This window comes from Crocodylus siamensis, chromosome 5, assembly GCF_052110815.1.
Source record: "Crocodylus siamensis isolate JL-2025a chromosome 5, ASM5211081v1, whole genome shotgun sequence".
Classification (NCBI taxonomy): Eukaryota; Metazoa; Chordata; order Crocodylia; family Crocodylidae; genus Crocodylus; species Crocodylus siamensis.
This window is the reverse complement of record NC_143399.1, coordinates 100,261,226-100,276,213: the sequence shown is the minus strand read 5'-3', so window position 1 is coordinate 100,276,213 and position 14,988 is coordinate 100,261,226. Positions and strand designations below refer to the sequence as shown.

Sequence of the window (14,988 nt, the reverse complement as noted above, 5' to 3'; positions counted from 1 at the left end):
GTCTGATTCCACACACACCCCTTTTACAATGGTGTAAAACAGCAGCTGTTCCAACAAAATCAGTGGATTTACACCACTGTGTGAGAGAAGAAAATCAGTCCCATCTATCCTCCCAGACCTTTTTTTTTTGAGTGAAACCTTTCCCATCAAAATAGTCATCATTTAGACAGGATCTAAATTTGTTTGCTCCACCCTTTTTGTCCTCTGGCTTTAATACCCTCTGCTTCATTCTCTCTTCGTACCCCATCTGTCATCCCTTCTTACTTACGGAAATAATCCCTTCTTTTTCTTTCTGTTTTTCTTATTCTACTTTCTTGATCATTCCCTTTTGTCTAGAGTCTCCTTCACAGGTATAGTATTTCACAGAGTCTATCTGCCTCAGAATCTTTAATCATCTCACCCCTCTCTTTCCAGATTTTAATTTCCTCAGAGGCCTTTACACTTTTTCTTTCCCATCTATCTAAAAGTCTATCCTCCCTTCTCTCCAAGGGATGTCATACCATTATCTTCTCCACAATCTCTCTTCCCATTGGCAAGTCCTTTGCTTAAACCCTTATCTTGGTGTTCTTCCTTTCTCAAATGTTCTCGCTGCCATTTTGGCTCTCTTAAACTTTTGGTCTCCCTTTCCACTTCTCCCTATGGCTCTGTATCTTGCTTCTGTCAATTTTCCACTAAGCACTCATTTTTCTATACTGGAAATCCCCTCCTCCCTCATCCCAGCTTTTTTGTTTGCAACCATTATCTTTCACTCCTCTGTTTTCAGCTCCCACATCCTCTCAAGAATCTGTCCCTGTTCCAGGCTCCCTATCCTCTAAATCCTCCCTATCCACTTTACCCTTTTTATAAGCCATTTTACCTGGCCTGTGTTTTGGACCAAGTGTTGTTTTTTGTTTGTTTTTTCATTTTCTTTTCTTTTTTTTTAGGAGTCTGAGGAACTCATTTCTTATTGGTCTGATATTATTTAAAATGAAGGTTGCAATACTAGTTTGCTTACTATAATCTATGACTGTATGGATCCATGACTCCTTCTTGCATACCTGGACTTGCTTGATCACCTGGACTTGCCAAGATATTAATAAGTAGAGATCATCATCGTGTGTATGTATGCATCTCCGCACGCACATGTGCACACTTTATTTATTAAATCCACATCTGAAGTGCCCCACCATATTATTCCAAATATCCCTCCCCTTCAGAAATATAATCCTTAGAAAAAATGCTTTTAGGGGTAATATTTCTGTGAATCATTAGAACACCAGTAGTGATAGTATACCTTCATGAATAGCACTGCTGAGAGGAAACAGTGGTGCCAAAGACTAATATTCTTGACCAGCAGGAAATCTCTCCTGTTAGCACTGGTTCATCACAGCAGTGAAACACCACTATTTTTAGAAACAACGTCTTGTATATAAAATAAAATCTTATTTTAAGTTTTATTTTAATCAAATTGTGTTACATTTGCTAATTCAAGTCACCTTCCTTGCAGTAGCTTCCAGTCATCACTTTTCACTTCAGTTTCTGTCTAGAGGTGAAACATTACTTTACCTATTCTGTCTGTCTACAGCACCTTTCTTGGAAAAGCACTACCTTGTCTTGCTCCTGCTTTTATTCAGATTCCATCATCTTTAATAAAGCACCACTTTTAATTAAGCCAATGATTCTCTGACTTTTTACATCTAGTTATCTGAATAGTAAGAATGTTGCTAGAGTGCAGATCAATGTCATCCTCAAAGTCAAGAGCACATAATGCAACTGTTTTATCTGGTTCATCTTCTCCATAGTAGCTCACTTCTTATTTTCCTCTCAGTAGCCACTCCGGAGTACAGCTTGTGTGATTCTTCTACAGATAATGGATCTAATTTAATATCAGACTGAATTTTAGGCTTTAGTTATTTCTCAGTAACTAAGTAATCTATGAATCTGAATCAACTAGTGGCTACTCATTTGAAGTATTTTGGGCCAACATTTTGGATTATGAATCAGTGTTTTTCACATTACCCAGAAAATTCTTATCAGAAAATGAAGCCTCAAACTCCACTTTCTTACAAAGGAAATAAGAATAATGCTCCTATTATTAGTGAGTTGTCTGGGGTCATGTTAAAATATCTATTCTAAAAATCTTTCCTGTGATATAAAGAAGAGTGTTACAACTCACTATCTCTCATAATCAAGATACTTTCTTTTTTCTCTCTCTTTCTTTTTTTTTTTTTTTTTTACTGATTCCTTTTTTTTGATGGTTGATTTCTTACTACTCACACTATTTTGGTAGATTCAAAATTCATTATATAGTGTATACTGTTTTCTTACCAGTGTTTCTAATGAGACCTGATTCAGTTTTATTCTTTTTGTTGGCCTGTCTCCCTTTGAAAGGAGAGTTTCATCCCATTTGGGTTGGGTTCACTTGCAGAACTAACATTCTGTTTTTGCCTTTTAGCTGAATTTCTGATATTTATCTTAGTATTTGTTAGTGATATTTCATCACTGCTTTGGGGTTTGTTTTGGAAACTAATTTTCTGTTCTTCCTTCTTCATTGGTGGAGGATGGCCGTCTCAAATACGCGCTCTGATGTCATGACCGGTCTGGGCGACCGGGCTGGCTCGGGGTCGAACTGCGACTTCCAGCGCTGCCGCGTCCTGGGCCCTCGCCAGGCTGCTTTTTTGCTCTCTTTTGGGTGGAAGTTGAAGGCTTTGTGACGTGGATGAGGGGATGGAGCAGGGTCTGAATCGGTTAGGACTGTGTGGCCGGCACGCCGACCGCATAGCATGTGAGACACGACGTGAAATGCAGCGAAGGTGTCTGTCACGGTGTGATGTGTGGGTGGTTTGGTTGGCCCGGGGTTTTGTCTTTTGGCCCGGGATTTGGGGTGCGTGGGACACACCTTTTGCGGACGGGCTGTGGCTCGGATCTCTTTGTAATACTTGGGTGGGCATTAACTCCCTTGCCTGATTTGGGTTCTGGATCCGAGGACAAAGAGACTTGTCCGATCTCGTTTTTGGGTTGGTAGTAAGTTGTTGGTGCTTTCGCTTGCAAGCGGCCACCATTGTTGTACCCCTGAACCCCTGAATAAAGTATTTAAAAAATCAAAATCCTTCTTCATTAAAATGTGATCAGTTCTCAAGTGTCTTAGTTTTGGTAACTTGGTAATAGTTTATGCTTTTCCCCCCCCCTTCCCTACTTATGGTCAATGTGTCTTATATGATCGAATGAGAAGCGTCACTATTTTTTATCAAGTTGACAGTTCTTTCCATCCTCATTTTTTTTTCCTGACATTGTTTTTCTATACAGATTTACATAAGACTTCAGAGATTATTTACTAAGGATCACTGTTATTTATACTGCACCCAGGGCACATCCTGGCCAAGCCACTCCCAAGCATACTCCACGAGCATGCATTCTTCAAACCTGGAAGATACTCTGGGAAGCCCTTGGTCTCCAGCATGTTTGGGAGCAACTTGGAGGAATATGTTTCTGTATTTCTGAATCTGGAGCTTGTGGGCAGGGAAGCCAGATGAGTTCCAAGGGTGCAAGCACATTATGTTTGGCTCAGTACACATGTGTGACAAAAAGACTCTGCTCCAGATACTGACATGCTTTCTGTACCACATATTTTCTGAATGGCAGCTTGAATATTTGTTGAGCCTCCCGAAATTGCAGTAGTAAGTTGGGCATCTGCCTTGTCAAGAAATTAGTTGTTATTTATTTTCAAAGCCATATCTACTATTTAGTAGTCTCTGGATATACTTTTGGTGCTGCATACTGTAAGCTATTAACAAATAAACTGTTTGTAAACACATAGAAGATAAAGGTAGTATGTATAGATTCATGAAGAGCAAATCATACTGAAACAATGTAATGCTCTTCTGCGGCAAGAAAATGAGCTTTATAAAATTGGAGCATATATATGATCTATTTTGATGTTTTGACAATGTCACCCTCATTTTTAGAAGTATTCTGTCACTGTGAGGAGACAGCATAACTTTGAATAATCATGCTTAAAGAGTGTAGTCCTCAACAGCTCCAGGTCAAACTAGAAAATGGAGTTACCCAAAGGTCTGTTCAGGGTCCATTATTCTTCTAGATCTTTTTCTAGAATTTGAAATATATAATTGGGTGACACCAAACTTGGTAAGGTATCAGTCACTTCAAAAGATGAGTGTTAAAAATGACATTAATTAAATTTTTAAAATGGACTGAAATAAGTAGGGTGAAATTAAGATACCACGCTATTAAGAGCAGGATACCATACTGAAGAAGGAACAATGAAGTGCACAAATAAAGAACATGGAATGAATGGCTAAGCTGCAGTACCACAGAAAAGGATATGGGGAGATAGTGAATCACAAGCTTGACATAAATAGACTATATGGGCACATGTGCATGACACTTTAAAGCGGGTTAAGTGCTTTTGCACTGCTTTAATGGTGTTGGTGTTTGCACGTTGATGGTGTATTGTGCATTAATTCCAGCCGCTGTAGCACATTTGATGGCATAATGGGCCTTAAATGACTTTGGGGCACAGCAAACTAAAATGCTTCCAAGGAGTTTGTTTGCTGCCCTGAAGCTGCGAGCTAAAGCACCGGGTTCTGTTCACCTCAGGGCCTGTGCAGGTAGCCCATGCATGTAGCCTGGCAGCAGCCCGGGAAGGCAGGCTCCACCGAAGAAATTTCCCCCTGCCTCTCCCCCTGCAACTCAGGGACTGCTCTGCCCGCCAGCAGCTTGCCCTCCCCTCCCTGCCACGGGAAAGGCAGGTAAGACATGGGTGTACACAACACTTACTTTGCCCTAAATTGAAGCGGTGTTTTTAAAAAACATACCGCTTCAATTTAAGGTGAAGTAAACCCCCATTTCATAGTTTCATACTTGGCAGGGTAGGAAGGGACCTGAGCAGATCATCAAGTCTGACCCCCTGCCGTGGCAGGAAAGAGTACTGGGGTCAAATGATCCCAGCCAGGTGTTCATCCATCCTCCTTTTAAAGACCCCCAGGGTGGGAGCCGGCACCACTTCTCTTAGAGGTTGGTTCCAGATCCTAGCCACCCTGATAGTGAAGTAGCGCATCCTGATATCTAGCCTGAGTGTACCCTCTGCCAGCTTGTGACTGTTATTTCTAGTCACTCCTGGGCGTGCTTAGGGGAACAGGGACTCCCCCCAATGCCTGCTGGTCCCTCCTGCCTAGTTTGTAAATGGCCCCTAGATCTCCCCTCAGCCTTCTCTTGTGGAGGCTGAACAGATTCAGGTCCCTTAGCCTCTTCTTGTAGGGCCTGTCCTGCTGACCCCTGATCATGCGGGTGGCCCTCCTCTTGACCCTCTCCATGCTTTCCACATCCCTCCTGAAGTGTGGCACCCAGAACTGGATGCAGTACTCCAACTGCAGCCTAACCTGTGTCACATAGAGGGGGAGGATCACCTCCTTGGACCTGCTTGAGATGCATCTGTGGATGCATGACAAGGTATGGTTGGGCTTCCTGACTCCATCCCGACACTGTCGGCTCATGTTCATATTGGCCTCAATAATGACTCCAAGATCCTTTTCTGCTTCTGCACTGATGAGAAGGGAGTTGCCCAGCCTGTAGGTATGCTGCTGGTTTTTCCCCCCCTCAGGTGCAGTACCCTGCGCTTGTCAGTGTTGAAACCCGTCCTTTTTTCTTCTGCCCATCCCTGTAGCCTGTCCAGATATGATTGCAGCCTATTCCTTCCTTCTAGCATGCCCACTTCTCCCCACATCTTAGTGTCTTCTTCGAATTTGAACAGGGTGCATTTTACCCCTTTGTCCAAGTCGCTGATGAAGATGTTGAACAGTGTGGGCCCGAGGACCGAGCCCTGTGGAACCCCACTGCCCATATCCCTCCAGGTCAAATAAGACCCATCCACCCCCACTCTTTGGGTGCAGCCCTCCAGCCAGTTAGTGACCCATCTGACTGCATAGGCATCGACACCACAGTCCCCTACTTTTTAATGAGAATGGGGTGAGAGACTGTGTCAAAGGCCTTCCTAAAGTCCAGAAAGACTATATTCACTGTGACACCTCCATCCAGGGATTTGGTGATCTGGTTGTAAAAGGCCACCAGGTTGGTCTGACTCTAATGAACCCATGTTGCTGGCCTCTCATGGACATGCGCCAGGATAATTTTCTTAAAAAGCTTCCCCAGGACCAAGGTAAGACTAACTGGCCTATAATTTCCTGGGTCCTCCTTCCTCCTTTTTTTGAAAATAGGAACCACATTGGCCCTTTTGCAGTCCTCTGTGACATTACCAGAGCACCTTGAGTGCTCATAAAGCCATGCCAGAGGTCACACAATAACCTTTGCTCATTCCCTCAGCACTCTGGGGTGGAGATTGTCAGGACCTCTTGATTTAAATACATCTAGTCCCTCCAGAAGTTCTCTGACTAGGTTCTTGCTGACCCTAGGCCTGGATGTGCCTCCCCTGAGGCGTACAGGGGTCCCAGTGGGGGGTGACCAGGTCTCTACTCAGAAAAAAGGAGGCAAAGAAATATTTAAATAGGTTAGCTTTGCTGTCTGGTGTGACGACCAGATTTCCTAGCGTGTGCTGCCAAGGCCTCACATTATCTTCTATTTATCCCCTATGTATTTAAAAAAGGACTTCTTGTTGTCCTTGATCCAGGTAGTTAGTCCTAGTTCCATCTCTGCCTTGGCCTACCTGACTGCCCCTCTACAGTCCTGAGCAACAGAGGTATAGTCCTCTCTGGTGATGGCCCCGCCCTTCCAGTGGGTGTACGCCTCCTTTTTGTCGCGCCCCATAATGCCGGTGCACTCTTGACCTGCGAGCCTGGGTCAGTACGACCGGCTTGGCGCGAGGAGAGGGATTTATGACCGGGCAGGTGGGTGATAACAGTGAACAGGAGTCAGGATGATTTAAACAAAGTGTGATGTTTTTACAAAAGATTTATTTTACTTACACTTCTGATGGCTAGAGTGTAGGCAGTGGAGTTGATTTATTCATTCAGTTACAGCATGCAGATATCATGTTACCCAGCATTTACAGGGTGGGTAAGACAGTTGCTTCCGAGCGATTCATATAAGCCGTTGCAGTCTGCAAATTACCGAGAGCTCTTGATAAGAAAGATAACACCAGAGATAGAGAGATAAACGGGGATACGCCGAAAGATAACATAGGCGGAGAGAAATATCCATGCACAATCTGTTCTTCTTGAGTGTATACACAGTTCTCTGCTTTGGGCGGAAGTTCTTTCAAAATTATACTTTTCACAGGTGCATAAATAATTAATGAGTTGGCACTTGTGCTTTCTTTGTTTGCTCAGGTTTCATAAAAGGGGATTATTTTTACTTGGGTGGTACTGGTTCTGTTTGGTCACAGGATGGCACGCGTAGTATATTTAATTAATTTTACAACTTCATTGAAGTAGTTTCACTTTTATCTGGTCACTATGGGTATCGATATCTCTTGTGCTGAATTGTTAAGGCCAGTTTGTCTCTCTAGTATGAGAACTCAAGTGATTTAAAAAGAGGCACAGACAGGGGTGTGTATATGCAACACTGTTAATACAGAGGGATAAATTACAACCACAGAGTTTGTTGTGTTAGCTTCTGACCCTTTGTCATCTGACCTTTTGCCATCGGCATCTGAAATCAAAGACTTTGATCTTTGACACTTTTTAGCTTGGAGATGTTTCAGATGCTTTTGGAGAGCCATGGGGGCTTTTGTGCCCTCTTGCCCACTTTGATCCGTGTAGGGATTACCTCCCTTTGGACTTGGAGGATTGTCTCGTTAAGGAATGCCCACTCTTCTTGGACACCCAACTCCCTGCCCCTTCTGGGACCTCAGTGTCTCCCCCACTTTACCACATTGAAATCCTCCCTTCTGTAGTGCAGGGCTGCTGCCTTGCTGCAGGCTTTGCCACCCTGCGCTGGATGGTGAACTCCAGCAGGTGATGATTGCTGTTGCCCAGGTGGACCTGCAGTCCCTTCACCAGGTCGCCTCTCATGGCCAAGACCAGATCCAACAAGGCATCTCCCCTGGTGGGACTGTGCACCTCTGGGGTTAGATGGAGGTCCTGTATCTCAGCTAGGAACCTACATGAGCAGTCAGACCTGGCTGACTGCTCCTCCCAGCAGATGTGTGGAAAGTTTAGGTCGCCCATGATGACCACATCCATTGACCTAACTGCCTTTATGAGCTGACTTAAGAATTCCTGGTCTAGCTCTTCTCCTTGGTTGGGTGGTCTGTAGTAGACCCCTATCGTTAAGTCCCTTTCTCCCCAATCTCCTTGTAATCTAACTCAGTGCTCTTCGGTCTGCCCCTCCTCTGACCCAGTGCTACTCATTGAGGGTGTGTATTGCTCCTTGACATAGAGCGCCACACCCGCTCCTTTCCTCCCTGTCCTATCTCTACTGTATAGCCTATAGCCCTTGATGTTCACTGCCCAGTCATGTGTTGGGTCCCATCACATTTTGGTGAGCCCCACTATGTCTAGGTTGGTGTTAGCACCTTCTGCTTGTTCCCCATACTGCGAGCATTGGTGTAGAGGCATTTGAGGCCTTCTGAAGATTCATGGACTGCCACCCTAATCCCAGTACTACCTGGGCCCCTGTTACTTACCTGGGTATTTGTTCCGCTCGACATTGGTGTAGGGTGGGATGCTCTTGCGGGTGACACTTGGTTTGGTGGTCCAGGGCTTCCTCTGCCCTCATCTTCCCCTTCCCCCAATAAGCCTAGTTTAAAGCCCGCTGGAGGAGCTCAGCCAACCTAGAAGAGAACACATGCTTACCTTTGGGGGAAAGGTGAAGCCTATCCCATCTGAGCACGTCTCTCATCCTGATGTGTGGGTCATTGTCTAAGAAGCAGAAGTCCGCCTCAGGACACCATTCCTCAAGTTGACCTCTCTGATGCAGGTCTCATGTCGTCTTCCATGTTCGCTCACTGGTAGGACAGAAGAGAATACCACCTGTGCCCCTATCTCCTTCAGCATGCCCCCCAGAGTGTGGTAGTCCATCATCAGGTGGTTGGGGCTTCTCCTGGCCGTATCATTGTTTCGTATACACACTCCCTAGAATATTGCATAGGAACAGCTTACCAGGAGGGATAGTGAACTGTCACTGGAAGAGTTTAAGTGCAAGTTAGAAAAGCATATGTCACAGAGATTTTAGACAGGGATGAATTCAGTAAAAAGCACCATAAAAGCCCCACTAAAGCACCCAATCTATAAGATGTGGGATGAGCTCCGTCCAATTAAGGCACTACCTCTTCAGGTCACATCCAGGGCTCGGGATGGGAACATACTGAGTTTAAATTAAAGTGCTGTTTTGTTTTGTTTCTTAATGTCTGTAAGCAGCCATTATTGCTTGGAGATGATCCAAGTATGTTTGATCTGTTATATTCAATTACCTATATTGAAGTACAGTACTCAAATAAACTTCCTGTTAACTGATTTTGCTGAAGGTCTTGCTGGAATGCTGGTTCAAAAGCATAAGACCAACAAGATTTCTGCCACACATGAAAAATATTTCTTCTCAGTACACATATACTATGTGTTAAGTTATAGAGGAGCTATTATTTTTAATTATCAGAATACACACCTACCAACATAAACACATATGAGACTGAAAAAAAAGTCATCAGTCAAAAGCATTCTGTTTTCTCTCACAAGAATTCATATTAAAATCTCTAGGGTTGACATGATAAATGTTGTTCCCCAATAACTCCTTTCCAGGAAATTAATATTGTATGCTGATAACAGTTTTATAAATTGAAGTGCTGTCATGATGCTATCATGAAAAATCATAAGAGCTAAAAAAAATCTATTACTTATTCATAGAGAGGCATAAATGTGCATGCACAATACTTATTTATCTTTCATCTGTGCATGTGTCTACAAGCTTGCATGCATCTCTGTGGTTTGATTGTTTTTTTCCTTATGAAAAATGGAGGATACAAAATAAAACATTTAACACTTTTTAAATGCATGGGCAGGACCGTAATCCAATTATGCAGCCAGCCAAGTTCAAGTGTTACTGCCTTCTGGATGAAATTATGGTTTTTCTGTGTAGAATATTATATTTGTATCTAGTTGACTATTCCTGTTTCACAGTCCTTGAGAATTCATCTGCGAATTCAGCCCTAAGCAGTTCAGATAGTCAGTCAGCTACTTGGAGCCGTCATAAATCTTCACTTTATTTTCACTTCTTAAAGAGTTTTTTTTTCAGTATTGATCCATTTCAGATTTTAACAATGCAGTGAACGATGACAAGTCACGCATACATGTGTGCATGCTCAGTAGACATTTACTTGTAATTAAACTGCCTCATTAAACATTAAAAGGTTTGTCTTTAGAGACACAGGCTGAAGTCTTCCACTTTAAATTTTTATCAAAATGTAACTTTAAAAATTCCTATTTAAATAAAATAAAAGAAGATAAAAGGAGGAAAAAGCCCGAAAGTATACAGGTGACTGTAAAACTACAGTTATGATATCCCAAATAAACTTTGCCTTAATGCTGATGATGCAAAACCGAAACAAAACATGGCAAATTATGTTTGAAGCACATGATTATATTTTATATTTACATATAAAACATCTCTTAAGTAAAAGTAACCTACAATATACAAGCTCTAAAAGCAACTATGGAAATTGTTTGGCATGATAATTTTAAACTGAATAACAAAATCTTCAAACTTTGCAGAAAGAATCTGTTTTTTTTTAAGCATGTGACTAAAATGTCAAAAATTCTGTCAATGAAAAATGTTGTGTTTTCTTTGAGAGAGACTTATATTGTAGCTTAGTGAAATAAAGCTTTGAAGCTACATCTCTAGCACTGATGTTCAACCTTGTTCCCAGTTCTCCAGAAAAATTAGAATCTTTGGTTCCTTTTTGGAGATTCAGTTAATATTCCTGGATGAAAGACAGTTGTACTATGTTTCTTTCTGTTATAATCCTAGTTAACATACAGCCATATAGCTCTTCATTACTTGGAAACCTCTTGGATGTGGACACATTCAGGACCATAATTTCTCTGTCATTTACAGTTTGATGCTGAGAGCACAGAAGAGAGCTAATGGAAGGGAGTGGTGCCTCTCTAGTCCTTCTCTCTATAAGTATAATCTTTTGCAGTCTTCATAATTCATTTTGATCCACTGTGCATATTAAAGTGAATAGGAATCAGATAAAGTGCTGTAGTTCTGTCCTGCAAGGCGTTTAGCATTCTGTCCCAGTACTATGAAGCTCTTAAGTTCATGGTTTAAAGCCCCACTGAGAGGGTCCATGAGGAATCCTGCTGAAATAATGGGACCATTTGTATATTTCAGGTTAAACATGTACTTAACTATTTTACTTGATTAGGAAGGAACAAACAACATCTTTCAGAATCAAATTACCAGTCTACAGATGTTCTGCTTCTTCTAGGAAAAAATGCAAAGCTGGAATTTGAGACAATAGCGGTAATTTATAAATGGTATCTTAAGGTCTGCTCTTTGAGATGGCTGACTTTCCTTGTCCTCATAGTTCTACACAGCAGTGGTCAGAAAGGTGTTCAGGCTGTACATCCCTTCTCTTTAAAAAGAGGGAGGGAGAAATAACGTCAAGAACGCCAATCCTTAAACATTTTCTTCTTTTCCTTCTATAATAATCCAATTGTGTTCATCTTTTGAGACTGTTCCATAGCTCCTGTTTTTGTGGGGCTTTGAGCAGGAGGAGGTGCAATTAGGATTGGTAATTCTGGACAGAATAAGCAAGTAGTAATTCTTGTTATTAAGGGCAAGAAGAGCTATTTTACTTTATTTTTAAAAGAAAAATATAAAAGGCTCCTAGAGTTTTGGGTAGGTTTGCATATGAATTTGAATGAATGTATAAAAATACTAGTAACCCAGTGCTTCCGCTATTAAAATAAACAAGACATCAAATAAAATAATAAATCCACACATAGAAAAGTTTATGGAAAGAATCCAGTCAGCAACTAAATTAGATTACAGAGAAAATATGACTTTTTCCATGTCCAGCCTTAAACTATTATTGAACTGAAGTATGGTAGTACCTTCTTGAGGTATTCAAGCAAGTTGTAAAACAAGAAAAAAAAATTGTATTAGCTATTATTTCTTTAACATTACAGCCCCCTCTACAGATTCAGGTAAAGGCACAATGGGATCTAATACGCGATCCACACAATTACACCTCCTGCCATGCTGCACATGCATGGCAGGAGGGTGATTGTGGGGTTGCATATTAGGTCCCATCTTGCTTTATCACTGGTGCAGTAGAAGCCTGATTCATGCCCCTCTGGATCAGCAACAAGCAAGCTCCTGTGGCTGGGAGTCCCCTCCCAGTTGGGTTTCCCAACTGCGGAGTGCCCCACACACCCGTGTTTGGGAGTATCATGGCTGCTTTGATCTCTCAGCCTCACAGCTGTGTAAAATCCACAAAACTGGGAATTCATGGCTGCTGCAATCCCCCAGCCCTGGGGGTTTCATGAACCCCTGGGCCAAGTGTGCCCTATGCCTGCAGGGACCCAGCTGGTTCCCAGTCCCCAGCACCCGCAGCTACAGGACTTTGTGGTCCCCTGCTGTCAGGACCCTGATTCAGCAGTTCCTAGGGCTGACAGTCCCCTCCATTGTGGGACTCCTAGCCCTGACTGGGCATTATGCAGCCCTGTGGTTGAGAGCCCCATAAGTTAAAGGGGCTCCCAGCTGCAGGGGAGCCCCTGCTACATGTGCAAATTAAAGCTTAATAGCAACCAACTATAAAGTTAGTACACATTTTTGAGGTCTAACTTTATAGCTGGTTGGAGCTTTTTATGGTGTGATAGCTACTTTGCATGTGTAGCTGGTCTTAAGGTAATTGTGCAATACCTGTAACATGTAGAGGAGGCCTGCTGGTCATGACTGGTTACAACTTGTGTGGTAACAGTAAGTAAAAGTGGTGATATACATTTCACAAATAGTTTAAGGAAACTACATTTTATATCTCTTTAGCTTGATGCACTATAGTAGTAATTCAGCCAATTCTGTGCTCCAGTATAACTACCTTTTCTATATTGATTGTTAAAGCTGTGTGATATAAATGTTAAAATCATTAGCAGCAGTTTGATATATACTTTAACTTTGAAATTTATCAAGATACTCTAAAATATGCTATGTGTATAAGTTATCTTTATGAAGAAAAATACCACCTACACAGAATAGTAGTTCTCAAGCTTTAATTTATATGCTAATCACTGACTTGGAAGTAGAAAAAGAACTTTTTTATGGCCCACATGCAACATTGCACAAAATAGTGGATGCTTCCACAAGCATTTATAGGCTCTGAGCTTGCAAAGACTTACATGCCTGCTTAACTTTATTCGTTGAGTGTTCCATTCACTTCAAATAGGTACATTCACAGTGCGTAAAGTTAAGAAAGTACATTTAGGGCCAGAAAGTATTGAAGCCCACTGCCAAATATAGGGTAGCACAAGAGCTGGGCTAATGGTCCATCACAGTATTTTAATTCTCATAAATTCTGTTGCGATTATTATTACATGTAGAAAGCGGGAAGTCTGGAAAGAGGAGAGGGAAGAAATGAAAATGAACTTCTGAGACTTTGCTCCTTCTTCATTAGCTATTTTACTCATTATACTCAATGTACTCTCCAGCTAACATAGGAGAAAGGATTCATCATTACATATTTAATGGGAAAATACTATAAATTCCAAAGCCTCTTTGTTGAAATGGAGTTTTTCTTTTGCATTTTATCTATCTGGTTCTTACAGTTTAATCTCTGTAATGTATAATTTCTAGCCCATCCCATCTATTGACATGAGTGAAATAGCAATTTATAATTCACTGAAAATAAATTGTCTCGTGTACCTCTCTTTTTTAGGTGTTTCTGTCAACTCCAGGCTTCTTGCCTGACATTGTGGTGATTCTCTTGTTGGGTTTAAAGTTTAAATTCATGGAAATCTTCCAGTGTCAAGCTTTTAAGTTCTTCTCATACCATTTATTGATTTCAGGAACTGTGGGCATGACTTAATAAATGTGTGTTTCTAAATTAGTTTGCACAGTAAGAAATGTATTATTCTCAAAACCTCTAGCTTTGCAGTATTGAATATACTGATGTGGATCTGAAATTTGAAATTATTCTTTACAATTTGACAGCAATGTGGTTCAAAAAGAGAGAGATGGGGATCTTATAATTTGCTTTGTCTTTCAGCTGAAACCAAGGGAAAAAATGAAAGTACAAAGTATAAAAATGTTTAAATACAAGTTTTGGCAGTTTTATCAACTAAATTTTGTTGTTTTGGATTTGCAGGTACCTCTGTTCTACAGGTAACAGCCACAGATGCCGATGACCCTACCTATGGGAACAGTGCTCGGGTGGTGTACAGTATTCTTCAGGGACAGCCATACTTCTCTGTTGACCCTAAAACAGGTGGGCACTCTAGATTTCTTATAGCTTGATGCAGTTGTTTAAATTGCTGTTTTGCACTGTGTATTTAGAGGAAATATGTGTGTATAGAATTAAGTCTTCAGTATGTTGTGATGTGAACTATTCAGCCAAAGTACTGAAGTGGAATATCACTTTGTTTTTTGTACTTTCAGACCTAAGCTTAACAAACTACTCAACTGTGCCTATTAAATTATGATTTAAAATGCTTTATGTTGCCTGTAGGATTGGCTTAGGAGGATTATTGAATGTGCGCTTCAGCACACATACTATTATAAACAAATATCATGCTTGTATTTGTAAAACTGCACTGTTGTCATTACACTGAAACTGTTCTCTATACAATTCAAGGAACAAAATGAGCTGAAATAATTAAATTTAAGCTCTGTGCATCATTTTCCATTTTCCCCCCAAAGACATATAAGAGCATAAAAAAAAAGAAGAAATCCAATTTCCTTATTGGATAGAAAAGAAATCTCATCCAATTGGGGTGGTAAGATTGTTTGGATTTCCTGAATGCTATTAACTGTTGTGTGATAGGCATATTTTGTCATTTACCATACTTTTGTCAATTTTAATAATGAGGCAGTATAATTTAC

At 41.3% G+C, this 14,988-nt stretch overlaps 1 protein-coding gene across 2 annotated transcripts in view; it reads left to right on the top strand.

Annotated features, from left to right (window-relative positions):
• CDH18 (cadherin 18) overlaps positions 1 to 14,988 on the top strand; it is a 1,127,064-nt gene that overhangs the window by 908,203 nt on the left and 203,873 nt on the right. For both annotated transcript variants that reach the window (XM_090049911.1, XM_090049912.1), the window contains one exon: positions 14,255 to 14,374. In XM_090049911.1, coding sequence (XP_089906037.1) covers positions 14,255 to 14,374 — 120 coding nt within the window. The remainder of the gene's footprint in view (positions 1 to 14,254; positions 14,375 to 14,988) is intronic.